This window comes from Egretta garzetta, unplaced genomic scaffold, assembly GCF_000687185.1.
Source record: "Egretta garzetta isolate BGI_Z169 unplaced genomic scaffold, ASM68718v1 scaffold122, whole genome shotgun sequence".
NCBI lineage: Eukaryota > Metazoa > Chordata > Aves > Pelecaniformes > Ardeidae > Egretta > Egretta garzetta.
In genome coordinates, this window is record NW_009258886.1 from 392,551 (window position 1) to 413,547 (window position 20,997).

At 37.8% G+C, this 20,997-nt stretch overlaps 1 protein-coding gene across 3 annotated transcripts in view; it reads left to right on the plus strand.

Annotated features, from left to right (window-relative positions):
* Window positions 1-9,278: 9,278 nt before the first annotated feature.
* The window catches only part of AFDN (afadin, adherens junction formation factor), a 91,320-nt gene continuing 79,601 nt past the window's right edge, over window positions 9,279-20,997 (plus strand). The window contains exons 1-5 of one of the 3 annotated variants that reach the window (XM_035889635.1): window positions 9,279-9,468; window positions 11,120-11,232; window positions 12,705-12,868; window positions 14,231-14,391; window positions 15,422-15,579. In XM_035889635.1, coding sequence (XP_035745528.1) covers window positions 9,294-9,468; window positions 11,120-11,232; window positions 12,705-12,868; window positions 14,231-14,391; window positions 15,422-15,579 — 771 coding nt within the window. In that variant the 5' untranslated portion in view covers window positions 9,279-9,293. Of the gene's footprint in view, window positions 9,469-11,116; window positions 11,233-12,704; window positions 12,869-14,230; window positions 14,392-15,421; window positions 15,580-20,997 lie in introns of all 3 variants that reach the window. The other 2 variants (XM_009633989.2, XM_009633988.2) reach the window with 2 other exon arrangements.

Genomic DNA, 20,997 nt, shown 5'->3' on the forward strand with positions numbered 1-20,997 from the left:
TCAGCCTTCTCCTCATCTGCTGTTACCAGCTTGCCCGTCTCCCTCATCAGCGGGGGTACACTTTCTTTAACCACCCTTTTCCGGCTGATATACCTATAGAATCCCTTCTTAGTATTCTTTGCATCCCAAGCCAAGTTTAGCTCTAGCTGCGCCTTGGCCTTCCTGACCCCATTCCTACACAACCAGACCGCGTCCCTGTACTCTTCCCAGGATGCCTGTTCCTGCTTCCACTGCCTGTGCAGTTCCCTCTTCCACCTTAGTTTGACCAGCTTCTCTTGTCTCAACCACGCCGGTCTCTTCCCTTCTTTGCCCGATTTCTTATACCTAGGGATCAAGAGCTCTTGCGCTCTGTGGACCACTTCCTTAAAGATCCGCCAGCTCTGTTCTGTTCCCCTTGTCCCTGAGGACCGTTTCCCAGGGAGTCCTTCTGACTATCTCCTTGAGGAGCTGGAAGTTTGCTTTTCTAAAATTTAGAGTCCTGACCATACTCTTTGTTCTTCCAATTTCCCTCAGGAGCGTGAGCTCTATCATCGCATGATCACTGCAGCCCAGGCTGCCTCTGATCTGGACATCTTCGACGAGCTCGCTTGCATTGGTGACCACCAGGCCCAGTATCGCATCCCCTCGGGTAGGGGTGTCTATTACCTGGCTTAAGAAGTTGTCCTCAATGCATTCAAGAAACCTGCTGGACTGCCTACAGCTTGCCATGTTGGTTTTCCAGCAGATGTCAGGGTGGTTTTTTTTGTTTTGTTTTTGTTTTTTTCTGTCATGTCACCTCCTTCAAACGATTTTCCACATTTTTCTTTTTTGGGGCACGTTTTCAAAGTATCTATTGACAGTGACTACCAGATCCTCAGTGTTGTGGTACTGGGAGGGTCACTGAATGGCTGTTGCATCAGCATCAATACAGTTTATAAAGGGGGGTCAGCTTTAATCAGGGGGTATGATTTAATCTCCCGTAGATTTATTTGTTGCATTTTGAATTTAAGCAGCCTAGTTTAATGAATGATTAAATAGTTACAGAACTGCTGGCAGTGCTCATTGTTGAAAATATTTCTGGCTTTCAGTTAACTGTTGTACATCTTCTTTTGTAAGAACAATTACATTTTCTCTGGTTAATTGTGAAAGATTAAATGATGCTGTCCACCGCAGCTTAACAAAAAATATCCTGCAGGTGGCAGACAGTTGCTGTGTGTTTCAAGTACTATTAAGATTTTTCCCAATCACTTACTGTAGGGTTGAAGATTAGAGTTAGAAGGTTAAGCCCATAATGCTTTTGGGGAGCACCTCTGGCAGATTTTTGTTTATTTTTAATGGTAGCTGCTTCTGGAGTCTTAAATCTTGTTTGTACAAGCAACATGAAGTCTCTTCAACAATGTCTTTTGTAGAATGTATCAAAACTTAAGTGTTTTCAGCATGAAGTGTGGTTGATGGCTGCGTCGTATCAAAACTTGTTTTCAGCATGAAGTGTGGTTGATGGCTGCGTACAGAGTCTGGTGGCTTTGGCAAAATACAAATCTGAAATCAACTTGGTTTTGTTTTGAAGTCAATAGGAAATATTCTGGTTCATCTGCCTTGTGTAAATGGGTCTGTTCTGAAGTTTAAATTTTTGAACTGTGAAGTGTAACTCACCAGGAAAATATTCAAGATTACAGTAATGTTTGCTTCATCCCAAGAGTTATTATATTAATCAGTCTTGCTATGTGGACAGATAGGTAACGGGAAGTAGGGAGAATGCATACAAGGTATCCAGTAGAACATTTGTATCAGTGATAATTCATGGTTCACATGGGCATTCAAGCTGCATTTATGAAAGTAAATCCTTTTTTAGGGTATGTGTTAAGTTACAGACATGGATTTTGGCCTTAGTCTAAGATTTTATTTGTGTAGCATTTGTCGTATACTGCAGTGGGTATTGCATTACATTTATATTATAAAATGTTTGTAGTACCTCTTGTTTTTTTATCTTGAGGCTTTGTTTCATATTGTAGCGGGGTTGGTTCCTGAGATGTAGTTTTCTTCAGGAAAACAGGGGATTTCATTTAGTTATGCTCCTGGTGTTGTGGGTTGTTGATAACTCTCTCTGATAGAAAGCTCAGCTGTTGGTCCTGCTTTTGTGACCATTACAGTGTGCGTGAATTGTTGTGGCAGAGTGAGTCATTCTGTAGTGGAAAGTCTTTGTTGGTCCAGGTGTCAAAGGTTTGGAAGAGGAAATAAAGCTGATGAAAATTATTTTTATAGGAGCTGTTTTTTCACCTGTATTGTTCTTCCTCTCTTCTGTTGGAATCATTTGGGGTATTTGATCATTAATCCTGAAGCTGCACTTTTTGAAGGTATCTGAAAAACTGTAGCTTAGCAAGGACATTGGCTTTTTTTCACTACATGGAAAACAGTTTATTACAGTTAACCGAATTTTTTTTTTTTAAAGACTATTTGGAATTACTTTATAATAGTTGGCTGTAGAGTCTGCATACAAAAATATTATCTATCCTTTAGTTTCAAGTTGAGAATTCACTGCGGGGAACGTATGCTAGAAACCTGACCCTCGTGTCATTTCAGTGCTTACTCCCTTGGTGATTTAATATGCTTGGCTTTTAAAATCTTGTAGGAATTCTTTTTTTTAATATTCATATATTCATTACAGTTGCAGGGATTCATTGCATACTTACAGCTTTTGGAGAAACAAAGAAAGCAATTCCATTTTACTCCGTAGACTGACGATGGGTCAGGTACAAAAGTGTTATGTGAATGTTTCAGAAAATCCTGCAGTGATAATAACTGTTGTTATGCTGACCTGTTGTATCAGTGTTGTGACCTGAATTAATCTGAAAATAACTTGTATTTGCTTTAATTCTAATTGTTGCACTGTGGGTTGGTTTTATTGTGATTTATATTCTATTAGCAAAACTCCTGAGCAACAAGTACGTGTACCTGAATAATAATCGCAGCTTAGTTAGGAGTTAGTCTGCTGTAGGTTTTTGCCTGTAGAATTTGAATGGGACAAGAAGAAAGGTGTGACGTTCTTAATGCTGGTTTTTGGTGTTTTCTAGATGCAGTCATGCAGAATGCTGCTTGCAAGGCAAACAGTGTTATCAACGCAGCTAAAAGAGATCAAAGATAGGCTCTTGGAGGGGTTACAGATGAGGATTTCTGAAAGAAAACTTTTATATTCTCTACTGCTCAAGAGATTGAATGGTTTACAAAATGGATACTGTGTAATATGCTTAAGTATTGAAGCATGTACTGCTTTGCGATTGATGTTGGTGGGACAGTAGTTTAAAAGCCTACAGGAATTCTTTGCTTGACGTACGGGAATAGTGATCCTGATCTTCTCGTTCATCGCTGCATCCTATGCACTGGGATAATGCTCCCTCATTACCTCCTCTGACACTTTAAAGGAGGGGTTTCCTTTCTCCTGCGTGAGCATGGGTATGGGTTACTGCGCCTGGATGTTACTGCTTTGTTTGCAGAAGCCTCTCTGATTCTTCAGGAAGTCCAGGTTTCCCTGCTACAAATCCCACTGTGTCATGTTGTGGACTTCTTCCATAGCTCACTTACAGCACATTCTTTTTTTATCTCTTTGTACTTGTTTTTCATATTCCTTCTTTACTGTGTTCTCTTTGCGTAAAAAGAATGGGCTGGTTGGAAGAAAAAAGAGCTATTTTTCTGTGGGGATTTTCAAATAATCAAAATATTAAATACCTCAGTCTTTCATAACTGTTAACACTTTTCTTGTGTGTATGTAACCAGCCTCCGTAATTGGAGACGCAAGCTTGAGATGCTCTTCTCCGCCTCTCTTACTTATTTGCACTTCTGTATAACATAACTTCAAATGAGCGATTGTCTTGATAATTGCTGATTACTGCTTTAAAGCAGAAATAACTACCTGATAGTAAATAACTGGGAGCTAGATTTAAAGATCAAACAATCCATGCTGAGAAACAGGAATCACTTTGCTGAAGCTTCATGGAAAACTTTGATGACTGATTTGAAAACTTGTGTGTCACATTTTCAGTTTTAAATGTGACTTAAGTGATCTGTGAGACTTTGTTATGTATTCAAGTTTGTTTGCTTCCTGCTTTTGTGGTTGCAGTTGATGATGGTCTGTGGTCATCAAGGAGGATGTCAGAGGAGGGCAATAACACTGAGAATGCAGATTTTTTCTAAGAATGTCTTGTCAAAGCTTTTCACAAGATTTTGTAGAATTCTGAAGTCTTCTGCTGCCGCGGAAATAGTTCTTTGAACTGTGCCATTCCGATGCTTCAGTGTGTTTTTATTTTCTTTTTCTGAAGACACACTTCTGAAACATTTAACCTGTTGGTTTTGAAGCAGTTACTGCCTGTCATTTGACTTCATGCAAAAAGTCATAATTAAGTAGTTGAAGCTCTTATAATTTCTTTTTTGTGCCTGATGAAGAGGTGATAAAACCGACTTCTGTTTGTAAAACCAAGAAATGGTTAACTGGTAATTATTTTTTTTTATGTAAGTAAGTTGGAACCTTCTTTTGAGGAGGATATACTTTTGGAAACTAAGTTCTTTTGATAATGATAAAAAAAGCGTGATTAGGCTTTGTATTTAAAGAAAATGTTGTTTATGGTTTGAAAGGCTTAAAAAGAGCTGACTTTTGCTAGGTGCTTTAGAAAATGTATTTTGCAGTCTAGATGATCAGAATTAAAATTTGGAGAAAATTGACTGTACTTGTGTAGCCGAAGACTGGTCTCACATTCCTTCCTGAAGAGCCACGGACTCGCACTGCAGATACATAAAATATCTAAAATGTGATTAGATGAGAGCACTAAAATTGCTCATGATGCATTTAAATTACCAAGGGGAACTTAAAAGAGCTGTCATACACTTATGTAATTAGTCACTTCTGAAATCCAGAAAACATTTGGACTTCTTTTTTGGTAATTTATGAATGGCAGTTCTTATCTTTAGCGGAAGAAGGTTTTAAGAGACTTGTAAAGGTTTTGGGGAGATTTCTCCACTTAGAAGTGTGTGCTAGGCAGTAACAGATATTTGCATATCTATTTGATTTAGGGCAAGTGATTTTTATTCTTCAGCCTCTTCTCTTTACTCCAGTCCATCTTATAAACTGCAGTGAACCTACCTAGCAGACTTGACAAAGAAATTCAGAAGTGAGTGAGTTTGAGGATGAAATGTACCTCTCAAAACCAAACGCTTTAAAGCTGAGTTAGAGCAGAGAGTGGAAATTTAAATGTGATGCCTACCTTGTTGTCTTGATGTGGGTGGTGGCATCGGTCTCTGTGTAAGTTTTGTTATAGATCTGCTAAGTGCATTGCCAGAAAGTTAAACGTGTCTTGAACTGGAGATATATATACATGTACATGCACACACGTGATAATGATGAAGACTGGAGGGGGGGTGGTTGTTTTTTGAGGGGTGTGTGTGTCACTTTTTGTACTCTTCTACCTTCCTAATTTTTAGAAATGTGAAACCACTGACTTCCATATCACTGATCACTTTTATTTCAATACTGTAATACTCGAGCAATGGCCAAAGGAACGGTTTGGAACTTACTGCAAAAGAAACGTTATACTAACTAGAGCTTTACTTTGGGAAGCAGTGGAGCATTGTGATGCAGTTGTACAGGTTTGTTTTGGTTTTGTTGGGGGTTTTGGGGTTGGGTTTTTTTTTTGTTTGGTTTTTTTTTTTTTTTTTAATGGAAAACTTTAGAACATTGGGGGGTGAGGGGAGGTGAGGGTGTGTGTGGACTGTGGGGGCATAGCATGAGAAGCCACTATAGAGGAGGATGGGGGGGAAATGGACAGCCAGTGCTTGATGCATTGAGTTGTTTTCACACCCAGATTGCCAAGGCAATGAAACAAAACTCAAGTGACAATTCTTTGGAAGAGCACATTACTTTCTTTTCTAAAAGGAAAATAAAATTTGCTTTATACTAATGCCTTATGTTGAGTATTCACAATGCAGTATTGTCACCTATGCTTTGTTAGTGTCTGGAAGTAGAAATAAGTTTTAGCAGTAAAATTTTAATAATAAACCCCTGGTAGTTTAGAGAGCTTCTTGAACTGTTTTTTACACCATTGAATAGATGTATGTTGTGCTTCTTTGCTCACAAATTAATAAAATCTGTAGGATTAGGAGTATGGCTAATGGACAGTGGAATGTGTTCTCAGTGAAGTAATCGTCTCTCAAAAATAACCCCTGGAACCTTATCTGTGTATAGGATCTCTCACTATACTTAACTGCTGAAAAAACCCCACATTTGCAATGTGCTCATTATCTCTCTTAACTCTTGCTTCAGCGGTACCTTGAGGTGGTGGTGGTGAAAACCTTGTGTAAAGGGAAATAAATGTTATTAATGGGGTATGATTATGTTTCATGACACTTCTGCAGAAAGCTCATATGTCGTCATCTTCTGCAACACCAAACAAGTGGATCAAAACCTTAAGTTGGTTATAAAAATAGTCGTGGCTGTTTTGTGAAGCATCATGGTTAAGGAGTATTTACAGAAGAGGCAACCATTTAAATCTATCCTGAAGAGTGTGTGGGATGTGGCCCACAGTGTTACCGGTGAGAAGGCTCTCCGAACTAGACATCGTAATGTGCTTAGATTCATTCTTCTTGCAGGAACTGCAGCTTGATCCAAAATACAGCGTAGCTACAGAAGCCTGTTAAAGCTAAAAGAGGCAATTAGTAGCAAAGTACTTACCACCTGCCGAGAATTGATGCCGTGCTGGAGGTACAGACCAAAAGCATGCCAGCTATCAAGGGAGGTGTGAAAGGAAGCTGGCATGGCTGAACATCAGGCAAAGATAGTTATTAGAAAGCTGAAGTAGTATCCGAATGAGCAAAACTGTAAGGATATAAAATCTCACAAGTAGAATTCAAAAGCGTAAGACAGAACAAAAGGATTTGAGGAATGAATTTTAAAAAGTCTTTAATAATAACTATCTTTCGGCACAGTAGTAGCAAACCTACCACAAGCCGTAGGGCCATGAGATGATCACTTTATAAAAGAAACTTTCAGAAGATAAGGCGAAAGGAGAAAACTTTTGCTTTGCATCTGTGCTTATTGTTGAAAATCTTGGAAAGGTTGCCCTGCCAAGAACGTTCTGTGGGTAGCTCATCAGAGGAACTCTCTTTCAAGTCAGCATTTGTTAAGTTTGGAGACCAAAAACATGAAAGCAAGTTGCTAGAACCAGACGATGTTCATCCAATAACTCTATAGAAAGTGAGGGATGAAGTAGGTTTACTGATACGTAATGACTCCTTTAACTAGATACCTTTAGGTCATTGGATATAAATACAGTGTGAGGCCAGTATTAAAAAGATGTTTACTCAGGATGCTGCCCATGCTGATTGGAAACTGCAGTAATGTACAGAGTTCATGGACATGTGGTAATTATAGTAGATGGTGGGAAGGTCAATGGAGCTTTGTGAAGAGGAGTTGTGCCTTAAGCCTTTTGGAGCTCACTGAAGGAGTCAGTAAGAGTACATGTAAGGAAATTCCAATTTGCTATGGTAAGTAGTATTTCCAGAAGTCATTTGGTAACCTTCTGCATGAGAGGGGTAAGTCCTCATATGGATAATGAGTTAATAATTGGAGATAGATAATTAGAGACAAGAGATGAAGTGGATCGGATGCTTTTCAGAGGTGAGCAGTAGCTGTTACAAAAATATTCAGGGTAGAAGACTGGAGACCCGCCTTTGAAAAATTGCACTGAAGTCCAGAGGGATGAAGAGGAGGTGGCACTTAAGCTGGAGTGAAGCATGTGGAACCTGTAACTCCTTGCAGGAAGGAACGCTAGTTTGGGATTGCAATACATAGTTCTGTGGGAACACCAATTCAGGCTCAGAAAGACTAATTCTATAAATTGTTAGGATAACAACAGAGAATAAAGTAAAATCAGCCATTATCTAGGTCCATGGTACATTTGCATTTGACTGCTGTATTGGTGCAGGCTTGGGAGCGCCCTGGGAAGAGCTGTGCTTCTGTGTATATGTAGGTGGCCGAGATGTGTGTCTTACTGTAGGTTATAACACTTTTTATTCTTTTTTTTTTTTTTTTTTTCTTGGTCGTTTTTTTGTTGGTTGGTGCTTGAGGTGGTTTTTTTTTCTTTCCCCGCAAAGGTGTTCTGAATGATAGAGTAGCTTCAATAAATGTCTCAGGTTCTTTGCTGTTTGAAGAAATGTTGTAATGTGTTCCGTGTGATCTGCTGTAGTACTGGAAAGGGCTGTGCTTAGCATGAAATCTATCACTACACCTGAGGATGCATCTGTTTCAAAGCCTCTGGAAAGTGAAAACAGGAACAATGATTATTAAACTGTAGAGTAAACTTGGCAATGTCAACTAGGGCACTTGAATGTTCTTGATTCCCCTTGAGTGCTGGGATTTATGCAAGTTGGCCATGTGGAGACTGCTGGGGAACTAAAATATGATTTGGAGTTTGGACCAGTAACGGAGTCGCATGAGCAGCCAGCATCCTCCTGCAGTTTGGTAGGCTGGAGAGGAGGACAGGACTCTGATGGCTAAGGAAAATATTTGAGGATGTGAATTTACGATATTTTGAATAGATTGATGTTGCGGCTGTGGTGTAGCCTCATGGTTAATAGTAACAGTCCCTTTCTTCCCTCCCTTTCACCATGTGTTGGTACTGGAGCTTTTCTTCCTTCCCAGAGTGTTTAGGGACCTGTACCAAAGACTAACCTTTCTGAAAATATAACATAAAACAAGGAAATCAAATTATTTAGCTTCCTGAATGGGCTGTTTCTGAGACAAACAGATGCCAACAAAAGAGAGAGGAATGCATGAAGGAGGGGAAAGGGGAGAGAAAAGATAATGCTTAGGACTGCTGTGACAGAAAGCTGTTCTCTTTGGGACACATTGCTGTTCCTCCAGCATATTTAGCTTGCACTCTTACAGACGTGGGATATAGGGGCCTGCCCTGGGTAATAAAATATATTAAGATCAGTCTCAAGATGCGTTTCTGGGTTTAAAAGAAAAAAATCTTTATTAATTCTCCTTCAGGTAAACCTGACAGTAACTGTAAATTTGAATATTTCCAGTAATGTAGAGTACTTGATTTCTTTTTACAGAACATTCTTGTTTTTTCGAGTTTATGGTATCCTAGTAAGTAAATTCTACTGTCCTCAAAATTTTGAAAACCAGTGCGATATTTGAATGTCTTGTATTTTCACGATACATATGTAACTAATAAATAGTAAAAGAACTCTGAACCTTATAACTGTTAGCCAGCACTCAGATTTGTATTTTTATATCTTTACAGGATCTGGAGTTTCATGGAGTAATGAGATTCTACTTTCAAGACAAAGCAGCTGGAAATTTTGCAACAAAATGTATCCGTGTCTCTAGTACTGCCACAACTCAAGATGTGATAGAAACTCTTGCAGAGAAGTTTCGACCAGACATGCGAATGTTGTCATCCCCTAAGTACTCGCTTTACGAGGTGCATGTCAGCGGAGGTTAGTATTTATCCACGAAATCTTCCCTGCATCCACACCAACTTCCTATCCAGCCCCACCCAAAATATCTTCAGGTTTGCCCCCAGCTGCTGCACCGTGTAAGAGTTTTTAGTTCCTAAGTACATTGCTACTAATTGTTACGTGGGGAGTGGTATTTCAAAATCTAAGTATGCATATCAGGCCTACAGTTTCTGTAAGTTGCGATTATGATCTATTAAATGCTCTACTTTACATCCTGTTAATTTGTTGACGTTTGTGTGAGAGTTGCTATTTTTAGGACTAGTAGGTAAAGACTGAACTTATAATGGGAGATCAGGAGCATTAAATTGGAGCACTTAAGAGTACATCCTCAGTTCTTCGATGTTGTCAGTCTTTGATAGGTAGCCTTGTACTGCGTGTTACTGCTAAACTGGGGGAAGTTCAACACTATTGTTTGAAGCCACTGTGTTTCTTAAACAGATCCTTTCATGTTACCTGTGAAGAACTTAGATATCTAAATAGCCTTCTGATGCTGCTAACATTTGTGTCCCCCCACCCCAGGGGGTGGCAGTAATGTTTGTGGCGTTGGTGGAGACACGAATAGGAGAAACTAGCTTTTTGTCATGCTTTTTCTTTTTTGTGTTTGGGAAGCTTGCACAAGTGGTTTAGCTACTTTAAATTCTGCTTTTGAAAGACTGGAAATAATTTCACTTGAGATAGAGAATGGAAATATATTGAGATTGTGTCACTCTTCATGGTCTACAAATGATGACTTGATGTGAATTGCATGGAATTAGGGAAAAGTGCATGTGTCATCACTGTTATAAGCATGTGTGTTTTCTGCTTTAGGTTTCTTTAAAAATCTGTTAGCACTGTACCTGTAGTCAAAATGAAATGGTTTCCTTTGCAGAGCAAGTTCCTGATGTTTAAAACGTGGCTCATGAGAGGCACCTCATTCAATAGGAGTGTTTCTCATTAAATAAAATGTAACTGCAAAGACATCACTGTCTTGCTATGCATGTGTACTGTCTCCTACTTCTAGAAGGGAGATCAGATGGAAAAACTAATTTTTTTAACCGCTCAGATTTTTTTTAATATACTCAAAATAGATACAATACACTAAATGAAGATTTGTCTAGTATTTATGCATAACAGATTTTATTTTTTTTTTACTTCATAAGCTGGTTTATTTTTGTGCAATGTTTACAGACTAGTAGTTCTGACTGGTTAAATTTAAAATAAGGGAAATGACCATTTGGAAGTCTCCTGAAGTTATGAAGTTTGAAACATGTAACTGTAGATGTAGCTTCTCCTCCTGAGTGATAATCTTGTGTTCCCAGACTTCAGTTCTGACAAAGGAGGTATGCAAGACTACTTTATGTGGAACTTTAGCTTATGTAGATAGAGGGAATACACTTAACGCTGGTTGCTGGGAAGGGGATGCACATTTCTACCTTCCCAGGCTTTCTGTCCCTATACTTAACAGGGAAAGACCAACTGGTGTGTACTGCTCAGCAAACCTGTTTGGTTTTGGTTTTTTTGGTTGGGTTTTTTTTGGGGTGGTTTTTTTTCTGTTGTTTGTTTGTTTTTTTTAAGAGCACGACTTGTTTCTAAGTATCTTTGCTCTTGAGGTGCCAAATAACTGTTCCTACTTTTCATTTTTTTGAAGAAGAAAGAAGATTAGATGTAGATGAGAAGCCTCTTGTTGTACAATTAAACTGGAACAAAGATGATCGAGAGGGAAGATTTGTTCTGAAGAATGAAAATGATACCCTTCCTCCAAAGGTGAGTCTTTTAGGAGTATGCTAGTAGTAACAGCAGTTTTGAAATGTGTGGGACTTGCTTATATAGCAAAACATAATTTCTACTTCTCTAATTCCTGAAAACAACTGCTGCTGACCTTTGACATCTGGAGCAAGTCTTTTTAAATACTTAAAATGCGTCGTCTCAACACAACATTTTTGTGGTCTTTCTGGTGGCTTGTGGTGCTTTGATCCATGTAGCTGTCTAGTACTGGAGCATGTAATGCCCCGAGAACTTAGAACTTCATTTGTTTTAGTATGATGGATTAAAAATTTCCTCAAATAGTATATGATGCCAAACACCTAGAAGGTAATCGTACCTCTTGCAGAGCCTTCAAAGAGGGATGCCAGAGGGAGTTAACTAAAAATTCTTCTTCTTAACAAAACTGATGGGAGGCTGTTTCCTTTTGGGGAGGTCTTTCCTTTTTATCCTTCCAAATGGGGGACATGTGAGCATCAGCCATACTTTTGTATTAGTAATTTAAACATTAAATTGGATCTGACTTTGGTTCCTGAAGTCATATAATTATATATATTATATCTAACTTTGATGTTTATAGCTATGGAAAACATGCTGTTCGGTGTGGGCTATTTTCAGACAAGTTTTTCATCTTTGGCTGAGCACTAAATTTCTTTTGCTCTTGGAGTTACAGCTTGTTAATTTTAAAGGTGCTTTGGGTACCAGTACATGAGCTATTCTTAAACTACGCTTTTGACTACAGGATACATCCATGTTAGAGGTGGGGAGAGAAAATTAATGGTGTCTTGCACTACATCTGCCAGACTTGCTATTCCTATTCACTGAATTAAGTAATCTTCAATGTTCCTTCTCTGTGTTCTTCACTTCCTGATAGAAGCAAAAAACCCTGCACCTTCTGCCTCTCATCTTCTATTATTTTCTCTACAGAAGGCAAATGAGCCTAGGATTACAGGTATCTTATGTATGCAAGGAGCAGGAATTTGAGAACACTGGAAGGACAACTCAGGAAAAATGCACCATAGGGGAAATGCCCTCTATAATGTTTTTCTTTCTGCAGTTTATTCTCATCTGATGCTCCAACATGGTTGTCTTTAAAACAGATTAAGTACAGTGTTGTTTTGTGAAGTATTTTTACTGGGAGGCAGAAATTTGTTTTTTCAGCCTTCAGTTAAATCTTTGAGGCCAAGTAGATAATAGGCATTATTCAAGTAAAATTCTGCTGCTTTTTCGCTTTCTTGAGTACAAGGTGCTTAATCGGTTCATACCTGATTTGGAATATGAAATTATTTTTGCCTTCTATGTTATTCTGGAGACTATTAGTCCCATCCCTGTGTAATGCAGTATTGTTGCCTGGAGTATTGTTTCTGTGTTAGTGATACTGTGTCTTAATCAGATTTATCTGGAAAGTTAAAACCAATACTAACTTTTCATTGGTCTAAAAATGATGGAAGTTGTTTTAAACTCATTTATTTCAGAAGGCTCAGAGTAATGGCCCTGAAAAACAAGAGAAAGAGGGAGTAATTCAGAATTTCAAACGAACTCTCTCAAAAAAAGAAAAAAAAGAAAAAAAGAGGCGTGAAAAAGAGGCATTGCGACAGGCATCAGATAAAGATGATAGACTTCTTCATGGGGATGATATGTAAGTGTTTTAAACTTTGATCTGTTCATTTAACCTATATCTTACTGTAAAGGATTCCCCCTCTCTACCAATTAAGTTGTTGCTTCTTTCAAAAGTAAGTAGTTGACACATGTGCAATATCATCATAAAGGAGAATACGTGATGGTAATTTCTGTGGTTTATATGTACATTTTGCCTCAAGGTTTGTTTTTAAACCATTAAATAAGCTTTTTTCCACCTCTTTGTCTTGTACAGAAATAGACACATGCTTGGTGACATGGACTTTCCCCACTGTGTTTATTTTTGAGCATTTACTCTAGAGTAGGTTTATTCCTCTCCCTATGTTTGATTGTTCTGTCTTTTGCCAGAAAAAATAGTGTGTGTAGGTGTTTGCATTTGATTTACCACCTGACTATTGGTTTGTTATTCTCTGAGATGTATTTTGGTAGCCAGTCTTATAGGTTCTTCAGCTCTTGCTTCCGAATCTGCTGTGTCTTATTCATTGAGACAGGGCAGGATGTACATTAATCCTTGTACAGAAAACTGGAGCGCAAGAGTCAGGCAGGAATAACTGTATGTAGAACTAAAAAGCTGAGAAAGCTCTACATTAATTGAAACTTTGTCTCTCTACCAGATTCTGTACGTTTCATAGGTAATATACCAGAAAAAAAAATCATTAATGGTGGATTTTTAACATACCCAGGAAGAAAATGAATCATGAAAACTTATTAGTTGATAACAGATTCTCAGAGATGAAAGAAATTAGTTGACTCATTGACATAATAGAGGATTTAGCTGCTCAGCTTGATTTTTTTTTTTTTTTTAATGCATTTTTCTTTTTTTGAGTTCATGATTATTTTTCAGATGTGTAGTACAGCTATGCATGGATATGTTTACAATGTCATGCATGATCTTTCCAATATTCTGTGCTGGTACTTAGCTTGATCTTAATTTTTCTTAAATTAAAATAGAATTGTATTTAAGTGCATCAGCAAAAGAAAAAGCATGAGCTGCAAGCACATGCTAACTCTGTTTCCACATGATTTGCGATATTGTAAATCAGAAATAAAGTTAGGGGTATAATGTAAAGTTTCTTTAATGCCTTTTTTTTTTTTTTCCCCCAAAGAGGTAGAAGGCCCTTTTTAAATTTGAAAACTAGAACCATCAGTACTTAAATTGGTTGTAGTCTTTTTCAGGTGAGCATGGGTACACAGACAGTGAAAAGCAAAGTGAAATTCATGTAGAAGCCATCTTACAATAATTTAATTGTTCTCCTGTGTGTATGGATTCTACTTGCCTTTTATCCTTCATGAAGCAATGAGTATACATGTATTTTAAGCTATTAATAACAATCTTTTCTTTTTATTTAAACTAACTTGGCAGTGAGAATTCTCGCCTTGCAGCTGAGGTTTACAAAGATATGCCTGAAACCAGCTTCACTCGCACAATATCCAATCCTGAGGTGGTTATGAAACGGCGTCGGCAGCAAAAACTAGAGAAGAGAATGCAGGAATTCCGCAGTTCTGATGGCAGACCAGACTCAGGTACTTAGATTTCTTCTGGTTAAGTTGTAAACAGTAAACTGTTTACTGAGAGAGTGTGTTTATGGCCAGCAACTCCTGTAAGTTTGGAGAAAGCAGAAGTTAAGTCAATGTTTTTTGTACTTCATGGCTGATTAATCTATGATGTAACTGAATGAAGGATTTGTAGAGGTAAGATTCCACAGGAGCGTGTTTTGTGACAAGTGCAAGTCAAAGCTTTCAGCGATGGGCAAATTGATGGGAGAGAATATGCTCATTGATCTTGTTAGAAGTGCTAAACTGGGAAAGAAGGAAGGACTTATTAAACTGACAGACTGAGGAAGTCTTCTGAAATAAATGTCATTCATTTCACTAAGAACAAGCTGAATGACCTGAATGTAAAAATGCAATCAGTAGCACAAATGCAGGATGGCAAGGAGTAATTTTTCAGGTCTGCAGAAAGGGTTGTGGTAGATCTCATGAATATCAGTGATCCAGTATTTCACATTCTTGGGGGTGGGGATACAACAACAGTGTTTGTATGAAGATCATCGTTAAATGAACAAATGAAGCAATGTTAGTACTGATAAAACCTGGAATAATATATTCTGTCCATGGAAGAGTAGTGAAGAAGGAGTTAGAGGTGTAGAAAAAAAATCACCTGAGGGAAACCTGAAATGGGGTTTTTAAAGAGAGAGGAAATTCTTGAAGGTCAGCACAAACTTACTGTCAAGATGGGATAGGTCAGTTCTTCATCCAGTTGTCAATGTTCATTTTAACTTCAGGTAATATTAAGAGTGGTGAAGCACTGGGGAAAAGACTTCCTTAGAGAAATTAGGAAATCGGCATTAAGAAATTAGCATCAGTGGAGTCTTTTACCAGTGGCAGAGACAAATTTCTTTCAGGGATGTTATGTAACTTTTCTTGTATTAGTGGATTGACGAAATGATTTCTGAATGGCTTTGTTATTATGTTCTGTTAGAAATATAATAAATGGCTGCATGTCTGTATTTTTATTCTCTGGTAGCATTGTTAATTAAATTTTGTTTCCAAGGTGGGACACTGAGAATTTATGCAGACAGTTTAAAACCAAATATACCGTACAAGACAATCCTGCTGTCCACCACGGATACTGCAGACTTTGCAGTTATTGAAGCACTGGAAAAATACGGTCTGGAGAAGGAAAATCCCAAGGATTACTGTATTGCTCGTGTAAGTGAAGTTACTAAATCACAGTAGTCTCACGCTTCATATTTGATTTTGTTCCTTGCAGTAGCTTTAAAACTAAATGGAAAGACTCTGGTAGTTCTGTGACTAACTTTCTGACTTTTTTTTTTTTTTTTAACAGCCTCAGGAATTCTGAAGTGATTTGCCAGGTTTTTTGTTTTTAAAACCTAAATCTACTAATCTTACTAAATTATTACTTCCTACACAGATAAACATTAATAATGAAAGTAACATTTTTCTGTATTTGGCACTGTGGTTTTATGCCTAAAATATGCCACACAAATAAGTGTCCTTATGGTTCGCAGATGTGTAAACTAATAGTTAATCCTGCGGATGCCTAAATTTGTGCTGTTTGCGCACAAAACAATTCCCCTGAACTAAGATTGTCGGCTCAGAGGCAAAAGTGCTGAGTGCAAAGCCCACTATAAAAGGTACATGTTATGTGCTGTTCCCTTATGCCTTTCAGTGGTGGCTCACCCTCATTACACATCAGGAAAGTTTAAACGCTGAACTGAAACTTATGCTTATTTTCAGAATGTAATTATTTTAGGAGTTCTAAGTGAATTGTATGGAATTGCTGTTTCTTAAGAGGTACGGCTTTATCAAAGTGTCCTATGGGCAGTACTGATTAAAGGTTACAAATGTCTGTCTGTATCATCTTCTGAAGGAGATAGTGAGACTTGAAAACATTTGATCCTTGTTTTGAGCCCAATCTTTTGATTACACTTCTAGCTATTACTTGTTTAATAAACTTGCATTTATTGCTCCTTAAAATGATGAAAAGAGGGAAAAATGTTTGTGTCTCACCATATTGTGCTCCCTCCCCTGCTCCTTCTCCAGCGCTTAAAGCGTCACTGGAAAACAGTTAGGAAGCTTACACTATTTGCTATTCCCCACACTTTCTAGCTGCTCTAAAGGATGTGGGTATATCTTTGGTCTTAAAGTTGCTTTCTGATTTGGTTTTTATGGTGTCTTTGAGTAACCTGAGTGTCTACTTTTGCTGCGCTTACAGCCTCTAGTGGTATAATTAGCTGGGAATTGACATGTTGCTCCAATGTTGTTCTAATTAGTAATAAGGAAACTGTGTGGCGTAGTGCTTTTATAGTTTCATAACACTGAACTAATCTTAGTTTGTTATTGTTTCAACAGTTTTGTCTTCATTCTAGACATATTTTTAATGAAGTTCTGGGCATTTTGTCCTTGTCTTCATTAACCTGGCATTGGGGTCCCAACTGTGAAAGTTAATTTTACTTCAGTAAAATTTTACATAGGTTTTTATTATAGAGGGGAATAATTTTGTAAGTAATAGGGTTGGGGTTTTTTTATGACACAGCATAATAAAAATTGATTCTCAGTTTTGTCTGCCAAGTATTTTCTACACGTAGTTTAAAAATGACAATTATCTTCATATTGTGGGTTCTATAAATGAAATTTGTGATTCTCAGTCATTGATCTTATGAAATAGGGTGCTGACTTGACACGCTCGTTTTTCTGCTGGTTTGAGAGAATTGTGGGCTACAGCAGAGACATTGTGACTGAATGTGGAAGATCGTTTTGCATCAGTCTGTTTAGTTCAGAGTCAGAGAGTATTATGATGTATTATGAAACGTTTATATCTTGGGGAATTTCTTGAACTGATTGAACACTTACCAGGGAAACTATTGCAAGTCACTGTTGTGGTGGTGGTGTTCTCTCTCACTTCCCCTTGTTCTCTGATCTTGTGTGGGGATGTTTAGTGTAGAAAATAGTCTGAGGAATGTTGCTTTGATCTCGGGAAAGATTAGCGAAGTCTTTGCTGTGAAGCAAATTGATTTAAATTAGTTTTCTGGAAAGCACTTCTGGAAAATATTTTGTCTTTTCTGAGCAACACATCTTGATATAGTAAGTTTCTATACTGACATAAGTTGTATGCTTATGTTTACATTTGAAATACGTGAGTGGTCTTTATTGATTCATAGCAGATCTTTTTTTAATACATTTAAGTGTAGAAGACCTTACTGTTTTGTTCGCCATAATTCATTGTAGTTGGCTGAAATTTACTTGGCCTTTTTTAATAAAGTTGAGGTTTTTTAACCTAACTCTAAAATCTCCTTTTGGCCAAATATTTTAATAAAATACTGTACCTTTAGCTTGATGTGCCTGTAATTACTGTTTTCTTTTTTGGAAACTCACAAATACAGTGCTAAATAGGTGTCATGGCCATTGGTACTCCTTTACACTGAAGTCTCACAGCTGTTCTTTACCCTTGTTGGGATTTTTCCCCTGTTGTTCTGACATTTCACAGTGTTCTATGGAGGGCAAATCTGTCCTGCATATGTGTTATACGTTATTTTCTGTTGGGTTTAAAACAGTGTACAGTGGAACATATAACTTCAGTTTTTTATTGGTTGGGATTTTTAAATGTTTTGTTCTATTTGGGTGGCAGGTGAAGTGTCTTCAGAGAAGACATTTACTTAACTATTAAGATTCATTTAAAGTTCTGTGACAAGACCTTTTTAAGGCTGCATAAGTAGCTGTAATAAAGTTCACTCACTTCTGAAGTTTCAGTTGAAAGAAGAACATTGTAAGATTTTTATTTTTTTTCTTTTCCCTTAACACTTACCATTGACAACTCTTATTGTAAATGGGAGTTTCCTGGTAGTTGCTTGATTTCAAACCCTGGTTTGCAGTGTATTGGGCTGTACCTTTATGCCCACTTCTAAAGTGCTTTTCTCTGTAATGAAGTAAATGCAAGTTTGTTCCAACATATGTTTTGTTTGTTTTCAGTTTGAGTTTCCCTGAATAATACGGGGTTCACTGCACATCTCTCAAGATGTCAAATTAATTAGACAGTATTCCAAGCTACCTCTGCATATTCACTTAGGGCATAAGACTTTAGGCATGCAACAAACCAGTTAACTCTTAAAAGTAGATTCTTGATTAGACTTTTGTTTTAGCATGTATATAAGAGTATTTTTTTTACTCGAGGATAAGGCATAAATAACTTCTTGTAATGTCAAGGAAAAACATGCAGTTCATGGTGAGTAGTTTTTGTTTGTGGGTTTGGGGGGTTTTTGGTCTGGTTTTTTTTTTTTTCTGGTTTTGTTTTTTGTGTGTGTTTTTTTTTTTTAAGAAGTAACATTATAGACATGAGGCATTAAATATTTTTTAGGAAGTCCCATTGTTTTTGTTTTTGTTTTTGTTTTTTTTTCAGGGGCACGTGCAGAGCCTATATTCCCAACTTGTAAGGAAAATTAGGGTTTAATTCATTTGAATAAGCAGATATAGTAAAACATATAGTAGATATGAGGATTTTATTTAAAAAAAACATTAAAATGACAAAAGAACATATTGAAGACCTATTATTGCATGGTTTTTTTGTGTGAAACTTTTGCTAAGGATAGATCTGATAACTTGATCTGTAGCTATTACTTACCACAGGGGGCTTAAGTATTGAGCATTATCTTTTCTTACTTGTTTATCCCAGCAAATGCCTTGGAATTTAAGTCCTAAGTTGCTATGGACCTCATTTACATTTATCAGCTTGTAATTTCTGCATGTTTCACTGCATTTCAAATGAATAAATATAGATTGGAGTGACTTTATGATAATTTGTATATGCTCATGAATGCAATTATGAGGAAGCAGAGTATATGCTTCCTAATTATCTGTTATGAATTAATTTCAGTTTGTAGGTTGTCAGCTGACAACCTGCTTCCAAGACTTGTGATTTTAAGCTGGTTTTACCCATCTCCATTTCCTACGCTGTTGCAGAAATCAGGGAGATGTCTGTGCCTGATCTCAGCAGTCTGTATGGATTCAAATTCATGAAAGGATATTTAACTGCATCTTGTAATTTTCAAAATGAAAGCAAATCTCTACCCATAAGCCAAAACCCAGTCATAATATAAACGTCTTCCTATGTTTTTCTGTAATTCTAAAATGTAGGAATTTCAGCTTTGTGGGTGACACTGAGGCAGTGCTCACCTAAAAGTGAGATGTTCTAAAATGGCATCATCATGGTTAGAAGCCTCCTGGCCTGCATAAGCTCAGAAGTGGTGGTTTGTGTCTTTCCGCAGGTTAGGTCATGCTTTTTTTTCAGTGAGAAAAACTCACGCTTCCTGAGAGACAAGAGGAAGGGTAACTGGCTGGGAGGAGGAGGGGATTAGTGCTTTTGTGACCCCCCTTCTCTAACTGGCCTAGTTTACCATTGCTGCCGTTAAGCCCGACGCCAAGTACAGATGCTCATCCAGGTTCCAAGGCAGAAGTAATACCAGGGTCAAGTAGTAGCAGCTATGTATTTATATCTCATCTGTCTTCTGCCTTCACTGCACTTGGGTTTTCTTTGGTTGCTCCCCAGTCCAGTATTGGTCAGCCCCCAGTACATAGGCTGTAGCATGTAGTTCTTGTGTTGTACCTAGTTACCTTCTGTCTTGAGGGCTTTGGAATTTTAAAAGTTGTTGCTTGTTGAATAAGGCTTGAAACACCGTGTTACTTTAATTAGCTAACCAAAATTATCCCGTAGGTATAATTGATTTTAAAATCTGAAATGTGAAGTAGAAAAGAGTGGTTTGGCAAGATAAGATTTGAGTGTAGCTGTGCTCCTGTTTCCCTTTGGTTTATGCATGTTCATGTTTTCCTTGGTTTATAATATCTTGAATATTTGAAAATCTGATTAAAGATAATTTAATCAGTCCTATGTTTAGCCAGGTTTTGCATAGAAAATGTTTTAGGGAAAAGCCAATGACTCAATTACATACTTTTGATCTTAAATGCACTTGTTTCCTCCTTGGAAGAAGATGAAAGGATGTTTGAGGTGGATCTGTGAGAACTTAGCTAAGGCTGAAATGGGTGTGGAGAGGAGGTGACAAAGAAGAGTGGAAAGCCTCTTGAGGGCTGCACCATAGCGGGGCACAGTAGCCCCTAGCTGCATTGCTTCCGAAGGTGTTACCTGGGTCAGGGTTCAGAGACGGGAATAATTTTGGGTAGTTTGTATAAAATAGACCTTTCTATGAATTTAAATAACCTTGTTAGGATCACAAATGAGGGAGTAAAATGTATTTTACTTTTTTTATTCAGCTTTGAAAGATCTATCTTTAACCTAGAAGGTACTCACTCACTGTGGTACTGCCTATCATTGGTTTTTATGCTCAATTGCTGTGGGGAGCAGTAATGCAAACGTGCATGAAATCACAGGCTGTCTCTCCTTTAGAGTCAGAACTCAGGAATCAAGGTTTCCCCCTTCCTCTACCTCGTGCAGATGTAGCTGTAAAAGGTATGAACAGTCTGTGGTTCTGTTCCCAAAGTATACTTCGTTGTGGTTCTTCCTTACAGCTAGGCAGCACGAAGCAATTGCATGAAATGCTCCAGTCATGTCTTCAGTCTCTGTGTAGACCCAGTAAAGGTTGGGTAAGCCAAGGATGC